Genomic DNA, 23,828 nt, shown 5'->3' with positions numbered 1-23,828 from the left:
CCACGTAGAAATGCAGTAAACAACCAGATTTTGTTCCCCAGGAGAATACATTGACGAGTATGGTCACTGCCAGATCTGTGAAGCCTCGTGTGCCAAGTGCTGGGGGCCAACCCAGGAGGACTGCACTGGCTGTCCCATTACCAGGTGAGTGGCCTCTCAGTGTCTCCTGCTGGTGGGAACTCGTGGGTTGCAGGGTGGAGGGAGGACGTGCTCAAATCTTGCAGGCACTCCATGCACCTGCAGGAAAAACAACCAATCTCCTTCCTGTGACACAGATATTCCCCATGGTCTGGCCACAGCCCACCTCTGTAGCAACTTCTTCCCACCATGCCCACTACCCACTGCAAGGACCATTTCCTGGATGCTGAAAGGGCTTTCTCATCCATGAAAATGGCACCTTAATGCCACTTCTGATGCCTGAAATCTCATCCCTTTCTGCACACTCACCCCTCAACCATCTCCTCCCTCTGCTGGTTAAAAATCTACTCATTTCTAGAGTCGGTTCAAGGGTGAACTGTTCTATGAAGGCATTTTTGACCTCTATCCAGTAGAATTAACCTTCTCTCTTTAGACCCCTTCGCTCTATGTTAGCTTTCATAAGAGCACCTGTAGCCTGGGAAGACAGCCATTTACGAATCTCTCTCTTCGTTAGACTGTGAGCCCCTTGAGATATTCATTCTTGTATCTCCAGTACCTATCAGAGTGCTAAGAAAAGAGCAGGCACTCGGTGAGTGATTGCTAACTGAATGAATGAGGACATAGCAAGTATGCAAATAAGACGAGCATCTCTGCTAACACCCTGGGGATGTCTGGGAAGAGAGTTGGGGGCCTGTTTGAGTCAGTGCTCCTCTGATCTTAACACCCCATATGTGTTGGCTGCTGAGTGTTTGAATGAGTGGCCTCATCACTGTCCTGCTAAATGTAAATAGTCATTTGAATTATCTTTCCTTCTATTTTTCCATGAACTTTTTGCAGTACCCTCGTATAGGAAGCAGGGTCTCTCCCCAGCCACTATGATGAGGCTATTTCATCGGCAGGTACTTTGATCTCCAGGATGGATGTTCCTTCTGCTGTATACAATAGTCACGGTGTCCTAATTCTTCCTCAGGACCATAACATCCTTGCAAGCAGGGGCTGTGGTGTATTTGTCCCTTTATTCCCTGCAGTGATCCACACATAATAATAATTCAGTGTGTGTGGCTTCTTGATAAAATAAAGATAATCCCTGAAGAGTTTTTATCTAGGAGAGGAATGTTAACATTTAAACTTACAGGTTTGCTTCAAAGCGATATAGGAGGAACATGAATTTGTGGTGACAGAGGTGAAATAAGATGGGCACATATTAATGATTGTTGAAGCTACATGGGGAGGGTACTGTTATGTCTATATATGTTTATTTTATATATGGTTACTTTCATATGAGTATAAAATTTTCCATAATAAAATTTTTAAAATAAAAGAATTTAACCCTGAAGTTGTCTTACAGGAAATTAAAATATGAAAGTAATCTCTGCATCCTTTATACTTGCAAGGCTTCTATAAACCCTTGGCTTTAGCTCCTTAAAGGCCTTTGAAAACCTGGAGGAAGCAGGTGCCCCCCATGGCCAGCGTGTTTAACACGCAAAGCTCCATAATGCTGTGGTCTTCGGTGCCCAAACTAATTGCCCAGCCCAATCCTGAAAGAGTTAAAGAGTCAATGAACTAATTAAAAGCATTTAAAAGTTACCTCTGTTCTGACCCACTCTCAAATGTTTTATTTGATCTGCTTCAATGAATTCAGAGGAAAAAAACAAGACTTTTTATCAGATTTTATTCTGTTAGAACATTAAAGCACCAAGAAATGACATTAAGTACCCTTGTGATGATGGCTTTAATTAGTCCCAGCCAGCAATCAGCACAGAGGACAGGCTAACCCTGACTCGCCATCTATGCCGTTACAGTTGACATCTCATGCACACACACCCTGGAGACTTCTGGACTATTCAATGCTAGTGTTGAGATCATCTCTGCCCAGCTCTTCAGCACTTTGTTCTGCTGCCATCTTCCCTTCTGTGAGCCCTGCTGGATCTAGAACGGTTCGCTGCTGAGGAAAAGGTCAAGAGCACGCATGAGCTGGGGAGAGAAGCTCTTCTGCTGTAGAGTAGCTCACCTGGGCCACCAGGGACTCATGAGTTGAATGACTGGTGGTCCCAGAGATGCCTTGAGTTGGCTTCAAAGAAGCCAGGCCCATTTTCTTTTTTTTAAAAGATGACTGGTAAGGGGATCTTAACCCTGGACTTGGTGTTGTCAGCCCCATGCCCTCCCAAGTGAGCCACGGGCTACCCCCCACCCCCATTTGCTATTTTCATAGAACAAAGTATCTGTTCTCTACTAGGGAAATTTGTCGGTGTCTGTAGAGAACTGCGGCCATTGGAAATGGGGCCTTTCTTCACGTTTCTTAGCAATTTTTGTTGAGAGAGATGGAGCATGCAGGGGGAGTGATGTAATTCAGTACCTTCACTTAAGCACAGCTGTCTTCTCTGTCCTCCTGTCTTTAGAAACAGCCCCGGCCTTACAAAAACTGGGTATGTCACCTGTGCTTTCCTTAGAGTGGAGGGGGAAGGGGATGGTTTAAAGCACAATTATGTGCTCGATACTTCCTTAAAATCAAGTCAGAAAGGCAGCCCCTTTTCGTTCATAAACATGGAAGTATTACATAGTCTGCTTCCTCCCCTGTTTCTGGATGAATTTAAATGGTTCTCTTTGAGAGTATTAGGTCACCTCTCCCAAGAGAAATGATTCTCCCCACAAACCAACCAACCTGTCATCTCTTCCTATAGAGGACAAAATGATAATGCATTTATATCCCTTTCTCAACTAAATTTAGCAAGAAAATGAACTCCAGAATAAACTTGCCACTTTCTCCTTTTCAGCAGAACGTCTGAGTAGCTTCCTTGTTTAAAACCCTCAGAAAGCACTTACACAGTTTTTCTGATAGGAAAGCTTTGTTTTTTGTTTTTTAAACTAGCCACACCAAATTATTCCTAGAAAAATCTTCTAGCTCAGAAACCAGAGCCAGGGCGGGGCTGAGATATTCCCTGTTGGAATTAGTGCCATCATCTAAAAAACCTGGGCTGGGAGAACAGACATCTCATCCTATGCCATGGTGCAGGGGATCTGTTTTGACAGGGGCAGCCAGATGTGCGTGAGTGTCTGTTTAGGGCTAGGACTCCATGCTCTGCAGTGGGCCAGAAGGATGGTTCGCTCTAATGGTGCTGGATTTGGTGACCAGAATCTGAGGGACTGGGAATCCAAGAGTGAGGTGGCCTTCTGTCTCGTGCTGTTGGCTTGAATCCCATTGTTTCCAAACAGATGCAAATGACACAGACTTTCAGGGTGTGGGAATGAACCAGATGGCAGACTACAAGTCATGTGCTATTCAGGATGCATTGTCTCCAATTTCCACCAAACCTGGGATTGAAACGGCCCATCCCCAGTTCAGGGTTGGCTCAAGCTCTGGAAGCAGTGGGGTTGAGACAAGTCAGTGCCATTCCAGGAAGAAGTTGCTCAAGGCCTTGACCTGGCCTTTTGTGTGGTGTCGGCCTACATGAAGAGAGGTGGGAGAGAGAGGAGGAAACCTGCCCCCTCTTTGCAGGCCCACCCAGCTCTCCCAGGCCAGGATGGCAGCTTTATGCGCCACCAGGCCACATGTATGCTGTGTGCTTGATTAACCTCACAAAAGATAATAACAACATTCTAAAGAAGCTCTATGAGACATCAATTTGGCATCATCTATATTATTTGGAATCATTTGACAAAATCCACAGTCACCCAGACTATCACTGGGCAGTGGTGCTCAGAGCATGCTCTCCAGGCCAGCAGCATCAGTGTCACTGGAACTTGGCAGAAATATGAATTCTCAACTCCCTCTCCCCAAGACCCACTAAATAAGGATCTCCAGGGGCAGGGCTCTCAGCTCACTCCATCTATTCACATTACTCATCTGACTGTTGGATTTGATAAACACTTTGTATTTTTCTGAGCAGAATTCTTGGATATAATTTATTTAATCACATTTGCTCTTGTGATTGCTTTGCAAAGAAAAATGAAGAAAACTATGAAACTATTAACCATAACATATTGATACATATTGTATGTATATAAAACCAAAGGTTTTAGAAGCCCCCATGCTGACTCATCTGCCATGCCCTTGTAGGTGTTCATGAGCATGGTCACGAGAATGCAGTACCCCATACATCAGAAGATGCTTGAAAAAATGACTGTCAAAGTCAGAGTCACTGATTACTTGCAATATGCACAGGCCAAGGGCATAAGTAGCACCTCAGCTGCAGGATAGTGTTTTGTTCTACCCTTCAAGAGCCCTTGGAGCTGACATTTCTCTTGCAAAGTGTGGGTGTGCTGATAACTAAAGGAAGAATATTTTCTCCAAGGCCTCTGGAGATGCCCATTTAGTGCCTTGAATGTTCAGAGAGCTCCACCTGTCTGTTGGCTGGATTCGGCTGGGGCCTACAATATGAGTGAAATCCCTGTGGGGCACCAGTTATCTTGTTTAGAACCAGCCTCAGGACCCTATCCCCAGCAGGTTTCTAGCACAACTGCTGTTGAGTCCAAGTCTTGGGCCAAGGGTGGGTACGTGACTACTTTCACATGTTCTAAGATGATCATTCTCAGGCATCCCCCTTGTTTCTGGAGCAATGAAATAAAATCTGTACAGAGATACATGAATACACATGTTCTGATACTTAAGGCCATTTTGGAAAGTCACCCTGAAAAATTCTAAAAGTCTCCTTTTCTCCTAGGATTTTTGATGATGGCCGCTGCGTGCTGAACTGTCCCTCGCAGAAATACGAACTGAAGAATCAATGCCATCCATGCCACTACACCTGCCAAGGATGTCAGGGGGGCGGGCCGTCCAACTGCACCTCCTGTGGAGCAGGTGAGGGGCCTGCTGCTCACCGGTCCTTCCTCACCTCAGACTGCTCTTCACCTACTGGCCATTATCTGGTTTGACTCAAAAGCCTCCTCTCTGGGGTTGAGGGTTGGGGACAGCTGTTCCTTAGAGAGCCCATTCGACCTTGAAGTTTCCACTCCTTGCCAGAACACAAAAACTGTCTTAGTCTGGTTTTTGTTGCTGTAACAGAATACCACAGTCTGGGTCATTTATAAAGAAAAGAAATTCACTTCTCACAGTTCTGGAGGCTGGGAAGTCCAAGGTCAAGGGGCCATATCTGGCGAGGGCCTTCTTGCTGCATCATCCCACGGTGGAAGGTGGAAGAGCAAGAGCATGTGTGATACAGAGAGCAAGAGAGAGGGCTGAACTCACTTTTATAATAAACCCATTCTCAAGATAATGAACACACTCCAGAGATAACACCATTAATCCATTCAGAAGGGCTTTGCCCTAATCACCTCCTAAAGGTCCACCTCTCAACACTGTTGCATTAGGTATTAAATTTCCAATACATGGGCTTATAGTTTGAATGGGGGACACATTCAAACTATAGCAAAGACCTTGTTCACATGATTATAGATGCAGACTCACTGCTGCTGAGAAGATAAGAGAGAAGCTAGAGATGTCTTCCCAGATGGGGAGAAAGAAAGGGCTTTAAACATGATGGCAGACATGAATAGACAGTTAAGCTAAGGTTTGTTGAAGTAAAAGTGAAAATCTAGGTAATTAAGGAAGATACATTCAGTCTTCATGGAAAATATCATACTAGAGGCTGTGTCAGGGTCGTCTCAGAGCTGAGCTATGCCATTTAGAAGTTGTCAGAGACCTGCAGGAACAAATAATTGTTTCAAATCATTACAAATGTGGCCTTCTGTGTCCCAGCTTTAACTCCTCTAAAAGTTTTCTGCTGCCATTGGCTTACGTTCAACCGTCTCAAAAGTCCTCTGCAGTTTGACTCTTGACTTCTCTCCAGCCTTATCTCATATGCCTATCTCCTACTTTGACCTCATGTGGGCTAGATTCTTTTTTTATTTGGCCAAATTTAAAAATTGAGCAATTTCAAATAAAAATCTGTGGTTTTTGTTTGTTTGTTTCTCTTGAAAACTTGAAGACCTGGCAAACTTGCATTTCCCAAATAGTTGACTGGAGTCCAAAAGAGGCTGTGCTCCATTTCTCCACAGTCCCCAGCACGCCCAGTTGTCACTGATCCTGAACCTGTCAGTTACCATCATCTTCAGGCTTACATCACTTGTGGTGGAAGAGAGTTATTTATCTTTATTCTTGCTTGCAACAAAAGCAAGAAAAATGAAGAACAAATTGAGAGCATCACGCATTTGTAAAAAAACAGGAAATAACACATACCTTTGTATAAATTAAAATTATTGCTTTGTATTTTGTATGTAAACAAAGTATATCTATGTCATATTTTATCTTTAGACTGTCTCATTCTATTCCCTTCCTCTTCTATAAGGTGGTGATACTGGTTACCTTTTTTAGAGTTATTATGACTATTAAATGATATTAAATGAGATGAAACAATAAAGCATTTAGGAAAGGGCCAGACACATAGTAAGCACTCAATGAGTATTAAATTATTCTTATTTTTATTTCTATTCTTATTACTATTATTGTTTGTATCTGCTTAGACCTATGGGGATTTGAGTTTCTCTAGCCTCCAAGACTTCACTTGAGATGTTTCCGTTCATCGTCTGGCTTTTTCCTATTCCATCTGGGTTTCAACATCACCTCCTCAGCGAGGGCTGCCGTAGCCTGCTTGTCTAGGCTAGTCCCCCTTCTCATGAGCACCCTTAGAGCCCCGCATTCTCCCTTCACAAGCCTCATCACATTTGATGTTTATTTTGTTCATAAGACTCTATGCCTCGTAAGAGCCCTGCGTGATCTCTGCCTTGTTTTCTGCTCCATTGCTTGCACTCCACAGCATCTGGCATACAGAAGGTATGCAGTGAATAACTGAATGAACAGTTCAGTAATAAGAATGTCAAGACTAGTGGTCGGAAAACTTGGATTCCAGTCCTGGCTTTGTTACTCCCTAACTAGAAGACACAAAACCAGTCACTTCACCTCTGTAGGCCTCTCCTGATTTGTAAAAAAGAAAGGGAGTGGGGAGAGAGGACAAGATGGCATCTAAAAATCACTTTCACACCTAAAACACTCTAAATCTCCATACACAGCACAAAATTGGAAAGTTTAGATGCTAAACAAACGTGTGGTCTTCTAAGCATCCTACAGCTACTGGACCAATCTATATATAAAACGCTCTGATATTGCTTATGTATTTTCCACTTGAAAGACTATGTTTGGTTTGTTATTTTAAACATGTATTGCATCCCTCCCGTGTACAAGTTACTATAGATTGGGTTCCATGGAAAAATGCAATAAATGATAGCATGATACCTTCCAGAAGTTTTCATTCTAACAAGGGGGTTTGTCCTCATGTATTACAAAATAAGAAAACACTAGATAAAGACCAAACGAGTGGTAGAAATCCTACCACAACTCAGAGAAGAAACATTACTTTCAGCGCTAGTGAGCAATGGATGCTTCCTGGAGAGGGTCCTGTTTAGAAAGCTCTGATTTAGCAGGTTCTCTGCCTACTGATGGTGCGATGTCCCTAGTTCAAGAACTATCAGCATGGCAAGTGTGGCAGAGATTTTGATGAGACCGTGCTAAAAAAGATGGCTGATTTAATTGAAGAAGTTTCATACCCATACATGGAAGCTTTAGTAAGAGGCTGAAATCCTCCGGCTGGGGAGTCCCATTTATCCACATAAGCCTCTCCCACCAGTCTGTAGAGATTTTATCCCTTGTTTAATAGTAACTTCATTAAGGTTTAGGTATGAATCCTTTTGGAAATGCAGATACCCAACCATGTTGGGGAGGATTCACTCTAAATTCTCTTCCAGATTTATCCTCTACCAAACTGTACCCACAGTTAAATTTAACCAATCACAAAATACTACGGGAAACAAAATGTTGAAGTAAACTTCATAAAGTCTATTTTCTGAGCCTCTCAGCCTTGCTTTCATCCACTCCAGCAGCCCTTCTCCCCTTGTGCCTTCCACCCTCAACTGTCCTTCCCTCCTGCAGACATCCAGTATCTGCACACTGGTCCACCTTCTCTTCTAACAAAATCAGCTGCCAAGAAATGCTCTGCTAACAGTTCATTACTCTTCAGAATAAACAAAAGCCAATCTGAAACTCTTTCAGAATTTCTTGCATTTTAACTCTTGCCTCATATTATCCTGTGAAAGGTTTTGGTGCCTAACAAAAATATCAGCCTTTCTACTCCTGGACCCAGCTTCTCCTACATATGATAGGAGAATATATTACAACAATTTAGTATAGTACAATAATTTAAATTTGGAGACCCTGGGCAAGTAGCCAAACAATAATGTGTGGTATTTAAATTCATAGGCTATCCAAATTATCATCCCTGACTAAGTGAGCTGGAATACTACTCAGGCTATTAGAAATATGACCAAATCTTGACATAATCCTGGACCCTATCTGTAGGGAAACTGGCCATGGTCAAGGCATCTAAGTAACCTCCCTTTGCAAAGTCTGTGTATTTTAAAATGAAGACCCTTTACATCTCTGTCCTTTATACCCAAATTATAACACCCAAATGGATTCAAATAGTAAAGCCATTTCTAAACAATAAAAATGGGATTGAAGAGCATTTACTCTGATATCTGAGCTCATTGTTAATTTTTTATTTTAAAACTGTTGATTCAGTTAGACTTATGGGAAAAACTGAATATTGCTGAATACAAATGCACTCACTCACTCATTCATTCAATCATTCAACAAATACATTTTTAAAATTTACTGGATGGCATGCTCCCCCAAGCCTCCAAATCCCAAATTGATGTCCTGTGAAGATGTAGGGAATTTACAGCTCCTGCCAATGGAGGAGAGATGGCTTCCCCACGGCTCTCCCTCATATCTTCCTACCTGCATCTGAGAAGCTGGGGCATGCTGAGAAACAGGATCTTTTTCTGAATGAGTTATGTTGTTAATGGGGTTTGCTGGGGGCTCATAAAGTGGGTGAGAAGAACATAACTTGGAGGGTTGACCCTCTTATGGTCTCCTGAGATGCCACGTTCCACTAGATCAGAGTTTTGTGCCCCATAACACTGATATATAGCTATAGGATCACCAAATACACATTACATCCTCCAAAACACTCTAGTTCCCTTAGAGGATAATATTCTTCTAAGTCTAACTTGGAAGCAGCAGATACATTTTTCCATCACCTCTGTTGAAGTCTTCTTTATTTTCTTGAGCCTACAGGAACCAGCAGACTTCTGGTATGAAATCACAATCAGAAAAGAGGTAGCTTAAGAGCCCATAATCCAAGGGTGTTATTTTTTAAAATTGTCCTTAAACTAGGGCTTTGATTAAATAAGAAATATTAGAGTGAACCATTTGAAAGTGCCACATTTACAAGTAAAAAAAAAGTCAAATATCAGCAATTTCTGTGGTTCAATCTAACATTATACTTTCAGTTTATGCACGTGTAACATGGGGCTGGTGCTGTTTTTATCCACAAATCCAGCAGCCTTGCATCTTGAAGGTCAATGCTGTTGGAACTCCATGTGGTAGATCACACTAGGAGTGAACACTAGACCCCAATTATTCTGGGAACACAGATTGGCTGCTCTTTAGAGGCGGAGACATAAGGGAAATCTGATTCAGAGAAGATGGATACCCTGAGCACACTCAGTACAAAAACTCCAGGAGGGCAGAAGTAGGGGACCTCTAGGTACATCTATATTAATCTTATGGTTGTGTTGTAGTTATAAATTATTATAATCCTTTATAACTAATTGTGGTGCTTTGTAACTGATTGGAATTTTCCGTTTCCTCCAGGCACAAATTCCTATAGTCTGTCATGCTGGGGGTACTGTCGATTCTTTCCTTATAGAGCCCCGTGTTGATGGAAGTTAGGAACCCTCAGGAATGCACGTAAATGAGTCAGAGGTGTGCCTGGTCTAGTGCTTCAAAAAGGTTGTCATTATGGAAATTAGTCGCTGTGCAAAAATTCATACTTTAGATGGTTAACACAAGTGTGTGGTTTTGATAACAATTCAAACTCATTTTAAAAGATTGTACCTTAATGAAATGTATCCATCATTAACCATATGTTTATTCTCATGAGATTTCTATAGCCCCCAAGTCTTAAAGTTTCCACAGATACCAAAAGGAGCCTGGGGAAAGTTAAACATATTTTGAATTGCAGTTGTTCACAGAGCATAGTTTGTGGTTTTGCAATGACATCCCAGATAGTAGTCGCTGTTCATTCAAATACATAAAATATTGGAAAATTATTCCCTGCAAGGAACACTTTTCAAGTACAAGTATGTAGATACTGCACTTTTCATTAAATCCATTCTTATACTCCTGATCCCCTAGGAGCAAAAGCACTAGGTAGTATTTTTTTAAATAAAATATACTACATAATTACATTATATTAGCTTCGTGGCTAATTTTGTACATTTTCCCTCTTTCTGTTACCTCTCTAACTGGTCAGATGAGCATGGCCGAGAGCACTTCCTGTACCAGGGGGAGTGTCGAGAGAGCTGCCCAGCAGGCCACTACCCTGCCCAGGGAAACACCTGCCTGCCCTGCCCAGACAACTGTGAGCTTTGCCACAGCCCGCACGTCTGCACGAGATGCACAAGCGGCTACTTCATGGTGGCCACCAACCACACCTGCCAGAAGTTAGAATGTGGACAAGGTGAGGCTATTTAGGGGCCCCTGCCCAGCATCAGGAGGTGGGATGAGGGGCTGGATGTCCTGGAGACTTGAATTGCCTTCCTGGCACTTGGGATACCCCTCTCCCTTCCCCCACACACCCTTTCTCTGGGTTTCACCAGATACAGTCTAAGGTCATAAGAATGCAGTAAGTCACATAAAAAGTGATCTTGAATGAGGGGTTTGTGGACAGGATACAGTGAAGAGAAAATTAGATTAGAATCCAAAAGTCTTGGCCAACAGTGTCCTCCTTTCCAACTGCTATAGATATAAGCAAGACCCTGGGCAAAACTAATCTAATTGCTCGATGCCTTAGTCCCATTTGAAGGGGATAGCATCGCATCAGGACAGAGCTGCTGTGAGACATCAGTGAGAATCAGCCTACCTAAAACTATTGAAAATATTAAAATGGTCTGTGAATTGTATGTGTGATTGTTATTGCCCAATTTCTTATCTTAGGTAGGAAGAGGAAAATTAAAAAACAACTGTTGCCTGGTCTGGTGCTGAAGAGAGCTATAGGACTTTTTTTAGAATTAAGACACTCATTTCTGTTTCTCCTTAATGTTTACAAATGCACTAAAAGATTTAAAACTTTATTTTTAAAAAAGTGGTTAATAGGACAGATAAAAAGAGAGACAGAACCTGTTCATTTACATACCCAGTTCCGTTTTCACAGAGGCAGAACTGATTTCTTTAATAAATGTCATGTACCCAGTTGGCCTCAAAACTAGTTGCATGGCATGCAGTCCAACTTTGTTTTACTTATACCCAATCAAGCTGATCCAATATATTAAATTAATAAAAGGTGATTTTTTAAAAAAAGTGGATGACACATATATCCTCGAGGATGGTTTTAGGCTTCATAATTGCTCTATAATTAACTTTAAAATAAGCTACACACCAACATATTTTCACAGTAATTAATGTGCCCCCTCAGAGGAAGTGAGTTGTGGTTTTCACTTCTCTCACTATATAGGTGAAGTCCAAGACCCAGACTATGAAGACTGCGTGCCTTGTCAAGAAGGATGTCTGGGATGTAGCTTGGGTATGTTATCTTCCTTTGCTACTTAAAGAGTTGAAATAGCTGTTGCTTTTTTCACACATTTTGCCATCTCAGACCATATTTTCCCGTTAGATTTCACACCCCAGCTTGATCAGTGGTCTCCTTTTGCACCTTTGCTATTGCGTGTTGTGTGCCCGTGCTAGCATCTCGTGCATCGTGGAAGGATGTAGGTGTGTGTAGGTGTGTGTAGGTGTGTGTATATGTGTGTGCGTGTGTTCTGAAACCTGAGATTTTGGCTCTCTTGGCTCTGCTCAGCAATGGCAGTGAGACATGTCCACCCAGAGAAAAGAAGATGTTCCTTTTATAACTTTAAGTCACCTTGGAAGGAATGTATGAATGTGTGTGAGCTCATTCCGGATCAGTGAGGATCTAGCACGGAGGTGGGAACAGGGACAAGGCAAACATGATCACGAGGGTCTGCATTGTGCCCACCCTCCCCTTAGTTGACCCAGCAATGGATGCAACCAAAGGGAAGCCACTGGAAATTAAGCAGACACTGGCCACCTGGGGACTCAAAATCCAAAAGAATCAACTTGCAAAAAGAGATATATTCGAAAGCCTGACTCACTTTACAAAGTGCTATTGAAATATTCAGTCCATTCACTTTTAAAAAAACTTCAATCTTTTCCTGTATACCAAATGCTCACCTTGGCACTGGGAATTCAAAGGTGATATGTCTGGGATCCTCCTGTAAGGTCCTCTGTTCACAACTGACATACGTGGAATAAAATCTTTTGTAAGGCAACCTGCCAGAATAGAGACAGATACAAAGTGCAGAGGGATCATTGGAGAGGAAGACAAGAGCATCCTAAATGCTGTTGAAGTCTCATTTTAAATTCTAAAATTTTTTTTTTTTTACAATTTCTAAATTTTTTTAATCTACTTTTTTCTTTTATTATTTTTAATTGATGCATAACAATTGTACATATTTATGGGGTACTGGGTGAAATCTTGATATATTTATACAATGCTTAATGATCAAATCAAGGTAATTAACATATCTATCACCTCAATATTTATCCTTTCTTTGTGTTGGGGACATTCAAAATCCTCTCTTCTAGTTACTAGAAGGTAGACTATGAATTGTTGTTAATTATAGTCACCCTACAGTGCTATAGAACACTAGAACTTACTCTTCCTATCTAACAGTAATGTTGTATCTGTTAACCAACCTCTCAATATCTCCTCCCTCACTAAAATTGCTCTTAGTTATAAAGTCTCCATGTATTGAGCCTTGTACATTCTTGGACTGACTTGTCTGATCTCAATTTTCACCTTATTTCTGAACCCTTTGTTGATCTCTCCAATAGGATGAATTCTCCCTTTGTTTGTAGGCAATGATAATGCTTTTTACAGCTGACTAGTGTAGTGTTTGGTATGTACATATCTTCCTGCCTAGACACCAAACTACTTGAGAACAAGCTCTGTGACTTACGTGCTCTGCTCTCACAAGAACTAGCAGTGTACCCAGGGCATCATATATGCACAATTAATGTAAAAATTTTTGTTGAGTTGAATTTGAGAGTTGCCCAGATTCAAAGCAGAGATGCATGGCTCAGAATACCCAGAAATTTAGATGTGATGTTTTCTCTAATCAAACTTTGTCTATGTGCCAAGAAGAAGAGAAAATACAATATAAAAATAAATGATTTCTCATGAAATATTAGAACTATAAGGAAGATTTGAAGAAGACATGGTTTATTAAATTTATAATTTTAATAAGAGATGAATACGTTAAAAAGATGTGAATAATTCATGGTAAGTTTTGCTGAGATTCTTCTTGTGAGAAGAGACATCATTCTTTGGAGAGAACTTAGCTTTATTCTATTTTAATACTGTAGATTCATCTTCAAACCAGGTCTAGACAATCTAGGATGGTTAAGAGTAAAGTGAAATCAGTCACTCTGAGACATTTTATTTACACTATGTGATGATTAGTTACTGGAAATACGGGGGTTGTCTGAGTTATGTATTTCTTTCCATATATTTAGTGCTCTATAGATTAATATCTATCTTTCACACCTAGTAAGGAAACACTCAAATTCCAGATTGACTAGGATCTCGTCTGGTTCCTGGGTGGAGCTAGTTATTTGTCATTTCAAAGAAAGATTACCGAGGTTGGTGTTTCAAGATGGCGGCGGCTGCGGCGGCTGCGGCGGCTGGCGCGGAGTAGCTGAGGTGGAAAAGGTGGCCACTGGGCCTCAGGCAGCCGGGAAACTTGTGGACCTTCCTCTGGCCATCTCTTAAGGGAGGACTGCTGCTGCTGGCCGGTCGTGGGGGCTCAACGCCACTTTGCCCCCGGCAGGAGAGGCTGCCTCATTTACAGGCAACAGCTTTGAAGTGTGGAGCAGGAAAAGAACTGATTCTTAGCTGCAAAAGCGAGTCTTGAAACAGGGAACACGGCGCCAGGGCTGCTGTGGATGCAGCCAGGATCCCGGAGGCCGGGGCCGCGCTGAAGGCGGCCAGCTGCCCTATTCAGGATTCGAGGTTTCAGGCCGGCATTAAAGAAGATTCCTGGGAGCGCCCGAGCGGCGCCGCGACTGAACAGCCCGAGGCGGCAGCGCCGAGAACACGGAAGGCAACAAACCAGAGACAGAGCGAGCGCCCGACCTGGCACAGCACCGTGAGTGATCCCTGGCACAGCTCTGTTCGGGGGGTGGATGCCCACGCGGCTCCCGCCTGCACCACCAGGCCACTCATTGCCACGGTGCTGCCTCCATTATCCCAGGTGCAGGCAGCTCCGCCCTGCGCGGCCATCACTGAGCCCATTTGCTTGGCCTGGCACGGGGCTTTCCGGACCCTGCGGGCCGACCTCCTCTCCCACTCCCTCCGCGGTTCTCTGGCAGGGCTGGGGGTGTGGGGCGTCCCGACCAGTTTTGGGAGGGCTAGGAAGTACGGGCGGGCCGACTGTCACTCCACCACACCCTGGACTCCGGCCCCGATAAACTTCCTGTTACTGGGAGGCAGATACCATCTCTGCGACCACCAGTTTGGAAAAAAGCCTAACGAATTTCTGGTTGGGAATAGTGTGGTAGGAGAGTTCCCAGGTCCGCTTGAACCTGCCGGAGAGCAGGCTGCAGGCGGGCACTAGACTCGGTTTATACCGGGGGGATACAAAGGTGAACAAGACCCGAGAAAGATCTACACAGTGCTACAAAGGCACCCAGAGAGACCGGTCGTCTGTGCCTAGCAGAAACCTGGTAGACTTCCTGGGCGAGGCGGTGCTGAGCAGGGTCTTGAAGGCCCAGCTGATAGACGAGGGGTGCAGAAGACACGCCCCAGCCCAGCACAGTGTGCACAGAGGGGGGAGACGTGCGGCCAGGGAGGCGGAGACTCGACAGAAACCACACACCCGGTGGGGTCGCCACTGCACGATCTAACAGCCTGGGCCAGAGCACACGGAACGGGGAGAAGTACTGTACAGAAAGTGAAAGCTCAACAGAGATCACACACCCTGTGGTACGTGATCCACCAGCCCAGCAGAGTACAAGCTGACTAGAAAGGTGGATCCCCGGAGAAGCCCAAGACCCGAGGCAACCACACACACAAGACACTAGAGGCCAACTGAGCAGTCACGGCGGGAGCCATACCAAATTGGCAACCACAGCAACATCCTAGTTAGTCATTAGTCTTAAACCGGTGGACTGTGAAACCCCCTGCCACAATGAATAAACACCAAAAAAAAGACACCAGAAATACAAAAAATCAAGAAACTACACCACCAAAAGTTAATAAATCTCATACTCTAGATCCTATAGAACAAGAAGCCCTTGAAATAACTGACAAGGAATTTCGAGTGATAATTCTAAGGAAACTGAATGAGATACAAGAAAACTCAGCTAGACATCATGATGAAATGAGGAAAAGTATACAGGATCTGAAAGAGGAAATATACAAGGAAATCAATGTCCTGAAAAAAAATGTAGCAGAACTTGCTGAACTGAAGAAGTTATTCAGCGAAATAAAAAACACAACGGAGAGTTTAACCAGCAGGCTTGTCGAAGTTGAAGAGAGAACCTCTGAACTTGAAGATGGGCTGTTTGAAATAACACAAGCAGACAAAAAGAAAGAAAAAAGAATCAAGGACATGGAAGAAAATCTGAGAGAGATATCAGATAACCTCAAGCGCTCAAATATCCGAGTCATGGGTATTCCAGAAGGGGAGGAAAATGGAGATTCCATTGAAAACATATTCAAAAAAATAGTGGCAGAAAACTTCCCAGGTATAGGAAAAATCACAGATCTTCAGATCCAGGAAGCTCAACGATCTCCAAACGTATTCAACCCAAAAAGGCCTTCTCCAAGACATGTCATAGTCAAATTGGCAAAACTCAGAGACAAAGAATCTTAAAAGCTGCAAGAGAGAAGCGTCAAATCACCTATAAGGGAGCCCCAATCAGGTTAACATCAGACTTTTCATCACAAACCCTAAAAGCTAGAAAGGAATGGGATGATATTTTCAAAATACTAAAAGACAAAGATTGCCAGCCAAGAATACTCTACCCTGCAAGGCTATCCTTCCGAAATGAGGAGCAAATAGTATATTTCTCAGACAAACAAAAACTGCGGGAGTTCACTACCACAAGACCACCCTTACAAGAAATCCTCAAGGGAGTACTGGGTTTGGTTCCTGAAAAATAACTACCACTGCCATAAAAACCTAAGAAAAATCTAAACCCGCTAGTACAATAAAAATGGCATTCGTGAAGAGAAAACAAGCTAACAAAAACACTATCTACAACCTAAGGAACCAACAAACAAAGAAACCAAACAGTAAATCAGAAAGCAAGGAACAAAAGACACCTAAGACAACCAAACAACCAATAAAATGCTAGGAATAAATCAACACCTTTCAATAACAACTCTTAATGTTAAAGGCTTAAATTCCCCAATTAAAAGACACAGACTGGCTGACTGGATCAAAAAGCAGGACCCAACTATATGCTGCCTACAAGAGACCCACCTCACCCATAAAGATTCACACAGACTAAGAGTGAAAGGATGGAAAAAGATTTACCATGCAAACAGAAAAGAAAAACGAGCTGGAGTGGCTATTCTTATATCTGACAAAATAGACTTTAAACTAAAAACCATAAAAAGAGACAATGAGGGACACTACTTAATGATAAAAGGACTGATCCATCAAGAAGACATAACAATCATAAATATGTACGCACCCAATGTTGGAGCAGCCAGATTTATAAAACAAACTCTATTAGACCTAAAGAAGGAAATAGACACTAATACCATAATAGCAGGGGACCTGAACACTCCACTGTCAATATTAGACAGATCATCTAGGCAAAGAATCAGTAGAGAAACACAAGATCTAAACAAGACTCTAGACCAATTGGAATTGGCAGATATCTACAGAACATTCCACCCAACAACCTCAGAATATTCATTCTTCTCATCAGCACATGGATCTTTCTCCAGGATAGATCACATATTAGGTCACAAATCAAGTCTCAATAAATTCAAAAAAATTGGAATTATCCCATGTATCTTCTCAGACCACAATGGATTAAAACTAGAAATTAATAACAAACGAAACTCTGGAAACTATACAAACACATGGAAATTAAACAGCATTCTACTTAATGACATATGGGTCCAAGAAGAAATCAAGCAGGAAATCAAAAAGTTTATTGAAACTAATGAAAACAATGATACATCATACCAAAACCTGTGGGATACTGCAAAAGCAGTATTGAGGGGAAAATTTATTGCATTAAATGCTCACTTCAGAAGAATGGAAAGATGGCAAGTGAACAACCTAACACTTCACCTTAAAGAACTAGAAAAACAAGAACAATCCAATCCTAAAGTTAGCAGACGGAAAGAAATCATTAAGATCAGAGCAGAACTGAATGAAATTGAAAACCAAAAAACAATTCAAAAGATCAACGAATCAAAAAGTTGGTTTTTTGAAAAGATAAATAAAATTGACAAACCATTAGCATGGCTAACAAAAAAAAGAAGAGAGAAGACTCAAATAACAAAAATTAGAAATGAAAAAGGCGATATTACAACTGATTCATCTGAAATACAAGGAATCATTCGAGACTACTATAAACAACTATACGCCAACAAATTTGAAAATCTGGAGGAAATGGATAAATTTCTGGACACACACAAGCTCCCAAAACTGAACCGTGAAGACGTAGAAAATTTGAACAGACCAATAACAATAAAGGAGATTGAAGCTGTTATCAGAAGGCTCCCAACAAAGAAAAGCCCAGGACCAGATGGATTCACAGCAGAATTTTACCAAACATTCAAAGAGGAATTGACACCGATTCTTTACAAACTATTCCAAAAGATTGAAACGGACGCAAATCTCCCAAACTCATTCTATGAAGCAAACATCATCCTGATACCAAAACCAGGTAAAGATATAACCAAAAAAGAAAACTACAGGCCGATATCCTTGATGAATATAGATGCAAAAATCCTCACTAAAATACTAGCAAACAGAATACAGCAACACATACGTAAAATTATTCATCACGATCAAGTGGGATTCATCCCAGGGATGCAAGGTTGGTTCAACATACGCAAATCAATAAATGTGATACACCATATTAATAAACTCAAACACAAGGACCATATGATCATCTCTATAGATGCTGAAAAAGCATTTGATAAAGTTCAGCACTCATTCATGACAAAGACCCTCTATAAGTTAGGTATAGAGGGAAAGTATCTCAACATAATTAAAGCCATATATGACAAACCCACTGCCAATATCATCCTGAATGGGGAAAAGCTGAAAGCTTTTCCTTTAAGAACAGGCACTAGACAAGGATGCCCACTCTCACCACTCTTATTCAACATAGTGTTGGAAGTACTAGCCAGAGCAATCAGAGAAGAGAAGGAAATAAAGGGCATCCAGATTGGAAAAGATGAAGTCAAACTGTCCCTGTTTGCAGATGACATGATCCTATATATCGAACAGCCTAAAACCTCTACAAAAAAACTGTTGGAATTGATAAATGATTTCAGCACAGTAGCAGGATACAAAATCAACACACAAAAATCAGTAGCATTTCTTTTCTCCAATAGTGAACATGCAGAAGGAGAAATCAAGAAAGCCTGCCCATTTACAATAGCCACCAAAAAAATAAAATACTTAGGAATTGAGTTAACCAAGGAGGTGAAAAATCTCTATAATGAGAACTACAAATCACTGCTGAGAGAAATTAGAGAGGATACAAGAAGATGGAAAGATATTCCATGCTCTTGGATTGGAAGAATCAACATAGTGAAAATGTCCATACTACCCAAAGTGATATACAAATTCAATGCAATCCCCATCAAAATTCCAAAGACATTTTTCTCAGAAATGGAAAAAACTATTCAGACATTTATATGGAACAATAAAAGACCACGAATAGCCAAAGCAATGCTCAGCATAAAAAATAAAGCTGGAGGCATAACACTACCTGACTTTAAGCTATACTACAAAGCTATAATAACCAAAACAGTATGGTACTGGCATAAAAATAGACACACTGACCAATGGAATAGAATAGAGAATCCAGAAATCAACCCACACACTTACTGCCATCTGATCTTTGACAAAGGCACCAAGCCTATTCACTGGGGAAGGGACTGCCTCTTCAGCAAGTGGTGCTGGGATAACTGGATATCGATATGCAGGAGAATGAAACTAGATCCATACCTCTCACCGTATACTAAAATCAACTCAAAATGGATTAAGGATTTAAATATACACCCTGAGACAATAAAACTTCTTAAAGAAAACATAGGGGAAACACTTCAGGAAATAGGACTGGGCACAGACTTCATGAATACGACCCCAAAAGCACGGGCAACCAAAGGAAAAATAAACAAATGGGATTATATCAAACTAAAAAGCTTCTGCACAGCAAAAGAAACAATTAAAAGAGTTAAAAGACAACCAACAGAGTGGGAGAAAATATTTGCAAAATATACATCTGACAAAGGATTAATATCCAGAATATATAAGGAACTCAAACAACTTTACAAGAAGAAAACAAGCAACCCAATTAAAAAATGGGCAAAAGAGCTAAGTAGGCATTTCTCTAAGGAAGATATCCAAATGGCCAACAGACATATGAAAAAATGCTCAACATCACTCAGCATACGGGAAATGCAAATCAAAACCACATTGAGATACCATCTAACCCCAGTTAGGATGGCTAAAATCCAAAAGACTATGAACGATAAATGCTGGCGAGGCTGCGGAGAAAAAGGAACTCTCATACATTGTTGGTGGGATTGCAAAATGGTGCAGCCTCTATGGAAAATGGTATGGAGGTTCCTTAAACAATTGCACATAGATCTACCATACGACCCAGCCATCCCACTGTTGGGAATATACCCAGAGGAATGGAAATCATCAAGTCGAAGGTATACCTGTTCCCCAATGTTCATCGCAGCACTCTTTACAATAGCCAAGAGTTGGAACCAGCCCAAATGCCCATCATCGGATGAGTGGATACGGAAAATGTGGTACATCTACACAATGGAATACTACTCAGCTATAAAAACGAATGAAATACTGCCATTTGCAACAACATGGATGGACCTCGAGAGAATTATATTAAGTGAAACAAGTCAGGCACAGAAAGAGAAATACCACATGTTCTCACTTATTGGAGGGAGCTAAAAATTAATATATAAATTCACACACACATACACACATACACACACAAACCGGGGGGGGGGGGGAAGAAGATATAACAACCACAATTATTTGAAGTTGATACAACAAACAAACAGAAAGGACATGGTTGGGGGGGAGAGGGGGAGGGAGAAGGGAGGGAGGTTTTGGTGATGGGGAGCATTAATCAGCTACAATGTATATCGACAAAATAAAATTTAAAAAAAAAAAAAAAAAAAAAAGAAAGATTACCAAAAAGGGGGACAGAAATTGAAACAACCAAAAAGTGTTTTGTCTGAAGAAAATTATTGAATTTGATACTCGAGGATGGAACAAGAGTGAAAGGGTGTTTTTATTTTTTTATTTTTTATTTTTTTTGTGACCAGTAAGGGGATCATAACCCTTGGCTTGGTGTCGCCCACACCGCGCTCAGTCAGTGAGCGCACCGGCCATCCCTATGTAGGATCCAAACCTGTGGCCTCGGAGCTCCCAGCGCCCACTCTCCCGAGTGAGCCACGGGGTCGGCCCAAAAGGGTGTTTTTATTATTACGGGTTTAGATTTCTCTTTTTTATTAGACTGTAAACAAACAGATAGCATTTTATACCATTTTGTTCCAAGTGTACTTGATGTCAAATTCTTTGTCCTTTTAACAGGTATTTTGAAAAGAAATTTTAACTAAGATAAATCTAAGTGTTCTAAACTATCTTTCTTCACTAATTGAGGGGAGAAGTAAATGAAGTAATTTTTACTTAATATTTTGAGACACTCTTGTTTTAATTTAGAGAATGTGGTAATAGGTATGACACTTGACTCTAACCTCAGATTTGGGGTCCATATCTACATCACCATTGACTTAATGATTAATCTTAAGCAAATTGCATAAGGTTTCTTCACTTCTTTACCTCATCACTAAAAATAGAGGTTAATGTGCCTTTATTCGGGGTCAGCCAGAGGAAATGTGAATTCTTTAATATTTGCTCACAGAAATTGTTATAGTCTCTACTCGGGGAAGAATATACAACAAATCTTAACAATTTAAGTAATGCAAAACAAGGAAAAGGCCGTATGAATTAAGTGCCAAGGAAGGGGACAAATATATGCATGAAGAGAATTTAGAAAAGGAGGAAACCTCTGGGCACTGACGTGGTCAAGGAAGGCTTCCAAGAAGGGACTTGAGGAGGGCCTTAGAGCTTGCATGGAATTCAGACATAAAAAGGAAGAGCTGTGCTATGGAGGGTCTTTCAACTTGGACCATGGCAGGAAAAGTCTTGGAGGGAAGAATTTCTGCTACTGATTTTGCAGAAGGAAAATAAGCAAATATAAGGGGAGAAAGAAAGAGAAATTTGGAGAAGTGGTTGAAAACCACATCTTGAATTCCAGACTAATGAGTTAAAATTATTCTGTGGCTAAAAGGAAATAATTGAAGGTTCTTAACAGAGAGAGAGAGAGAGTTTTGAAGAAGTGTTTTAAAATTACTTTGGTTACTGTATTAACTGTGTTCAGGATAATTGAAAGGGAGAGAGGCTGTAGTAGAGAAACCAGCTAGAAGATTATTTCAGAAATCCAGGTATGAAGTAAAAGCAGTCTAACCTAAGGTGACAGGCAGGAAATTAGGAAGGAAAAGACAGGTTTTTAAAAATCACGTGTAAGAAATGGCCCTCAAGCATGAGAAAAGATGCTTGTTCATTATATGGGAACTATAAATTAAAACTACTGTGAGACACCATTTCTTTCCTATCAGATTGGCAAAAATTCAAAAAGTTACAAGCTCTGTAGCTCTTATTTCTTGCTGGTGGGAAGTCAGAATGGTATGATCACAGTTAAAGGAAATTTGGTAATATATAACACAAATGCATACTCATTTACTCTTTGACCCTATAACACCTCTTCTAGGAATTTGCCCTGAGGATACACAGACACAAATTCAAAACAGCACACTCACAATATTATTCATTGTGGTATTATTTGTGGGAATAAACTATTGGAAACAACCTAAATGCTGTTTCCTGGAAGACTGAATAAAGTTAGGTACACACACTCGTACACAATGGAATACTCTGCAGCCATCCAAAGCACAAAAAGATCCATATGATCCCATAGTGATTTAATGACATACTACTGTTAAGTAGGAGGCAAGGTACAAAAAGTGTATATAGCATGCCACCTTTGGGGTAAGAAAAAATGTGTGTATCTACAATTTTACATATTTTTGCAAAAAGAAACAGAAAGGACACATGAGAAACTAATGAAATGGTTAGCTATAGAGAAAGGGGTAAAGGAGATGGGAGTGAGACTTCTCTAGGTATATCTTTTTACATAGTTTTGATTTGAACTATGTAAGATTTTATATATTCGTAATAAATGACACAGTAACTAGTGTGAATGGGCTCCCACTGGCCAAATTTGGGACAAATAAACATTTAGAAAAATTAATGATAAAAGACCACAATTCCATTTTTTTTTAAAAAAAAATCATGCATCAGTAGTGATATTTAAAGAAAAAGAAAAATGGAGAAAAATAGAATAAAAGAGAAAGCGCTTCTTTCCAAAAAAATTTCAGCTGGCATATGTACAAGGGAAAAATTAGGAAATCATCATTTTGCATCCTCTAATGTATTGACTCAAGGGAGAATCGTCAAATCATCAATAGGTGTTAAAATCTTTGGGTGGAAAATTGTAGGGGAACAGGATATTCACACAGACTAAAGGTACCAGCACAGTTAACAGTTAATTACAATGTAGAGCTTTGCTGATTACCAACTTAAACAAGTTATTACACTTAGCATCATTATTTTTAGTTCCACACAACCTGACATTACATATTTCCTGATGTGATAAATCAATGTCAGCTGATGTCCTTGACAAAAGTGTCTAGACCAGTGGTTTTCAACTGGAGGCAATTATGCCCTCAAGGGACATCTGTCAAAGTTTTGAGACATTTTTGATTGTCACCACTGAGAGCTTGTTACTTGCATCTAGGAGGTAGAGGTCAACATTCTATGATGCACAGGATAGTTCCTCATGACAAATAATTACCTGGTCCAAAGTGTCAATAATGCTGAGGTTGAGAAAACCTTATTTAGCCTGAAAATAATCACAAGATAAATTGAGAATATAGGATACCTATAAGACAACTGATCTGTGCTCTTAAAGAAAATTTAATATTATGGAGAAAAAGAACAACAAATAAAAGTAAGAGAATTAAATAAAAGAGAATAAAGAGATAAAACAATCAAGAAAATTCATACATACTGATTAGAACCTGAATTTTATTGAGGTATAATTAACAAATAAACATTGCAGATATTTAATGTATACAATGTGATTTTTTAAATTGGCAAAGAAAAAAATATATATATATTTATGGTATACAATATAATGTTTT

At 40.7% G+C, this 23,828-nt stretch overlaps 1 protein-coding gene across 1 annotated transcript in view; it reads left to right on the top strand.

The window, feature by feature from the left end:
* PCSK5 (proprotein convertase subtilisin/kexin type 5) overlaps positions 1–23,828 on the top strand; it is a 399,384-nt gene that overhangs the window by 299,349 nt on the left and 76,207 nt on the right. The window contains exons 21-24 of the mRNA XM_063080405.1: positions 42–144; positions 4,800–4,936; positions 10,506–10,712; positions 11,706–11,774. Coding sequence (XP_062936475.1) covers positions 42–144; positions 4,800–4,936; positions 10,506–10,712; positions 11,706–11,774 — 516 coding nt within the window. The remainder of the gene's footprint in view (positions 1–41; positions 145–4,799; positions 4,937–10,505; positions 10,713–11,705; positions 11,775–23,828) is intronic.

The sequence above is a fragment of the Cynocephalus volans genome, chromosome 16, assembly GCF_027409185.1.
Source record: "Cynocephalus volans isolate mCynVol1 chromosome 16, mCynVol1.pri, whole genome shotgun sequence".
Classification (NCBI taxonomy): Eukaryota; Metazoa; Chordata; class Mammalia; order Dermoptera; family Cynocephalidae; genus Cynocephalus; species Cynocephalus volans.
The sequence above is the reverse complement of the archived record's forward strand: the minus strand, read 5'-3'. Positions and strand labels throughout refer to the sequence as shown.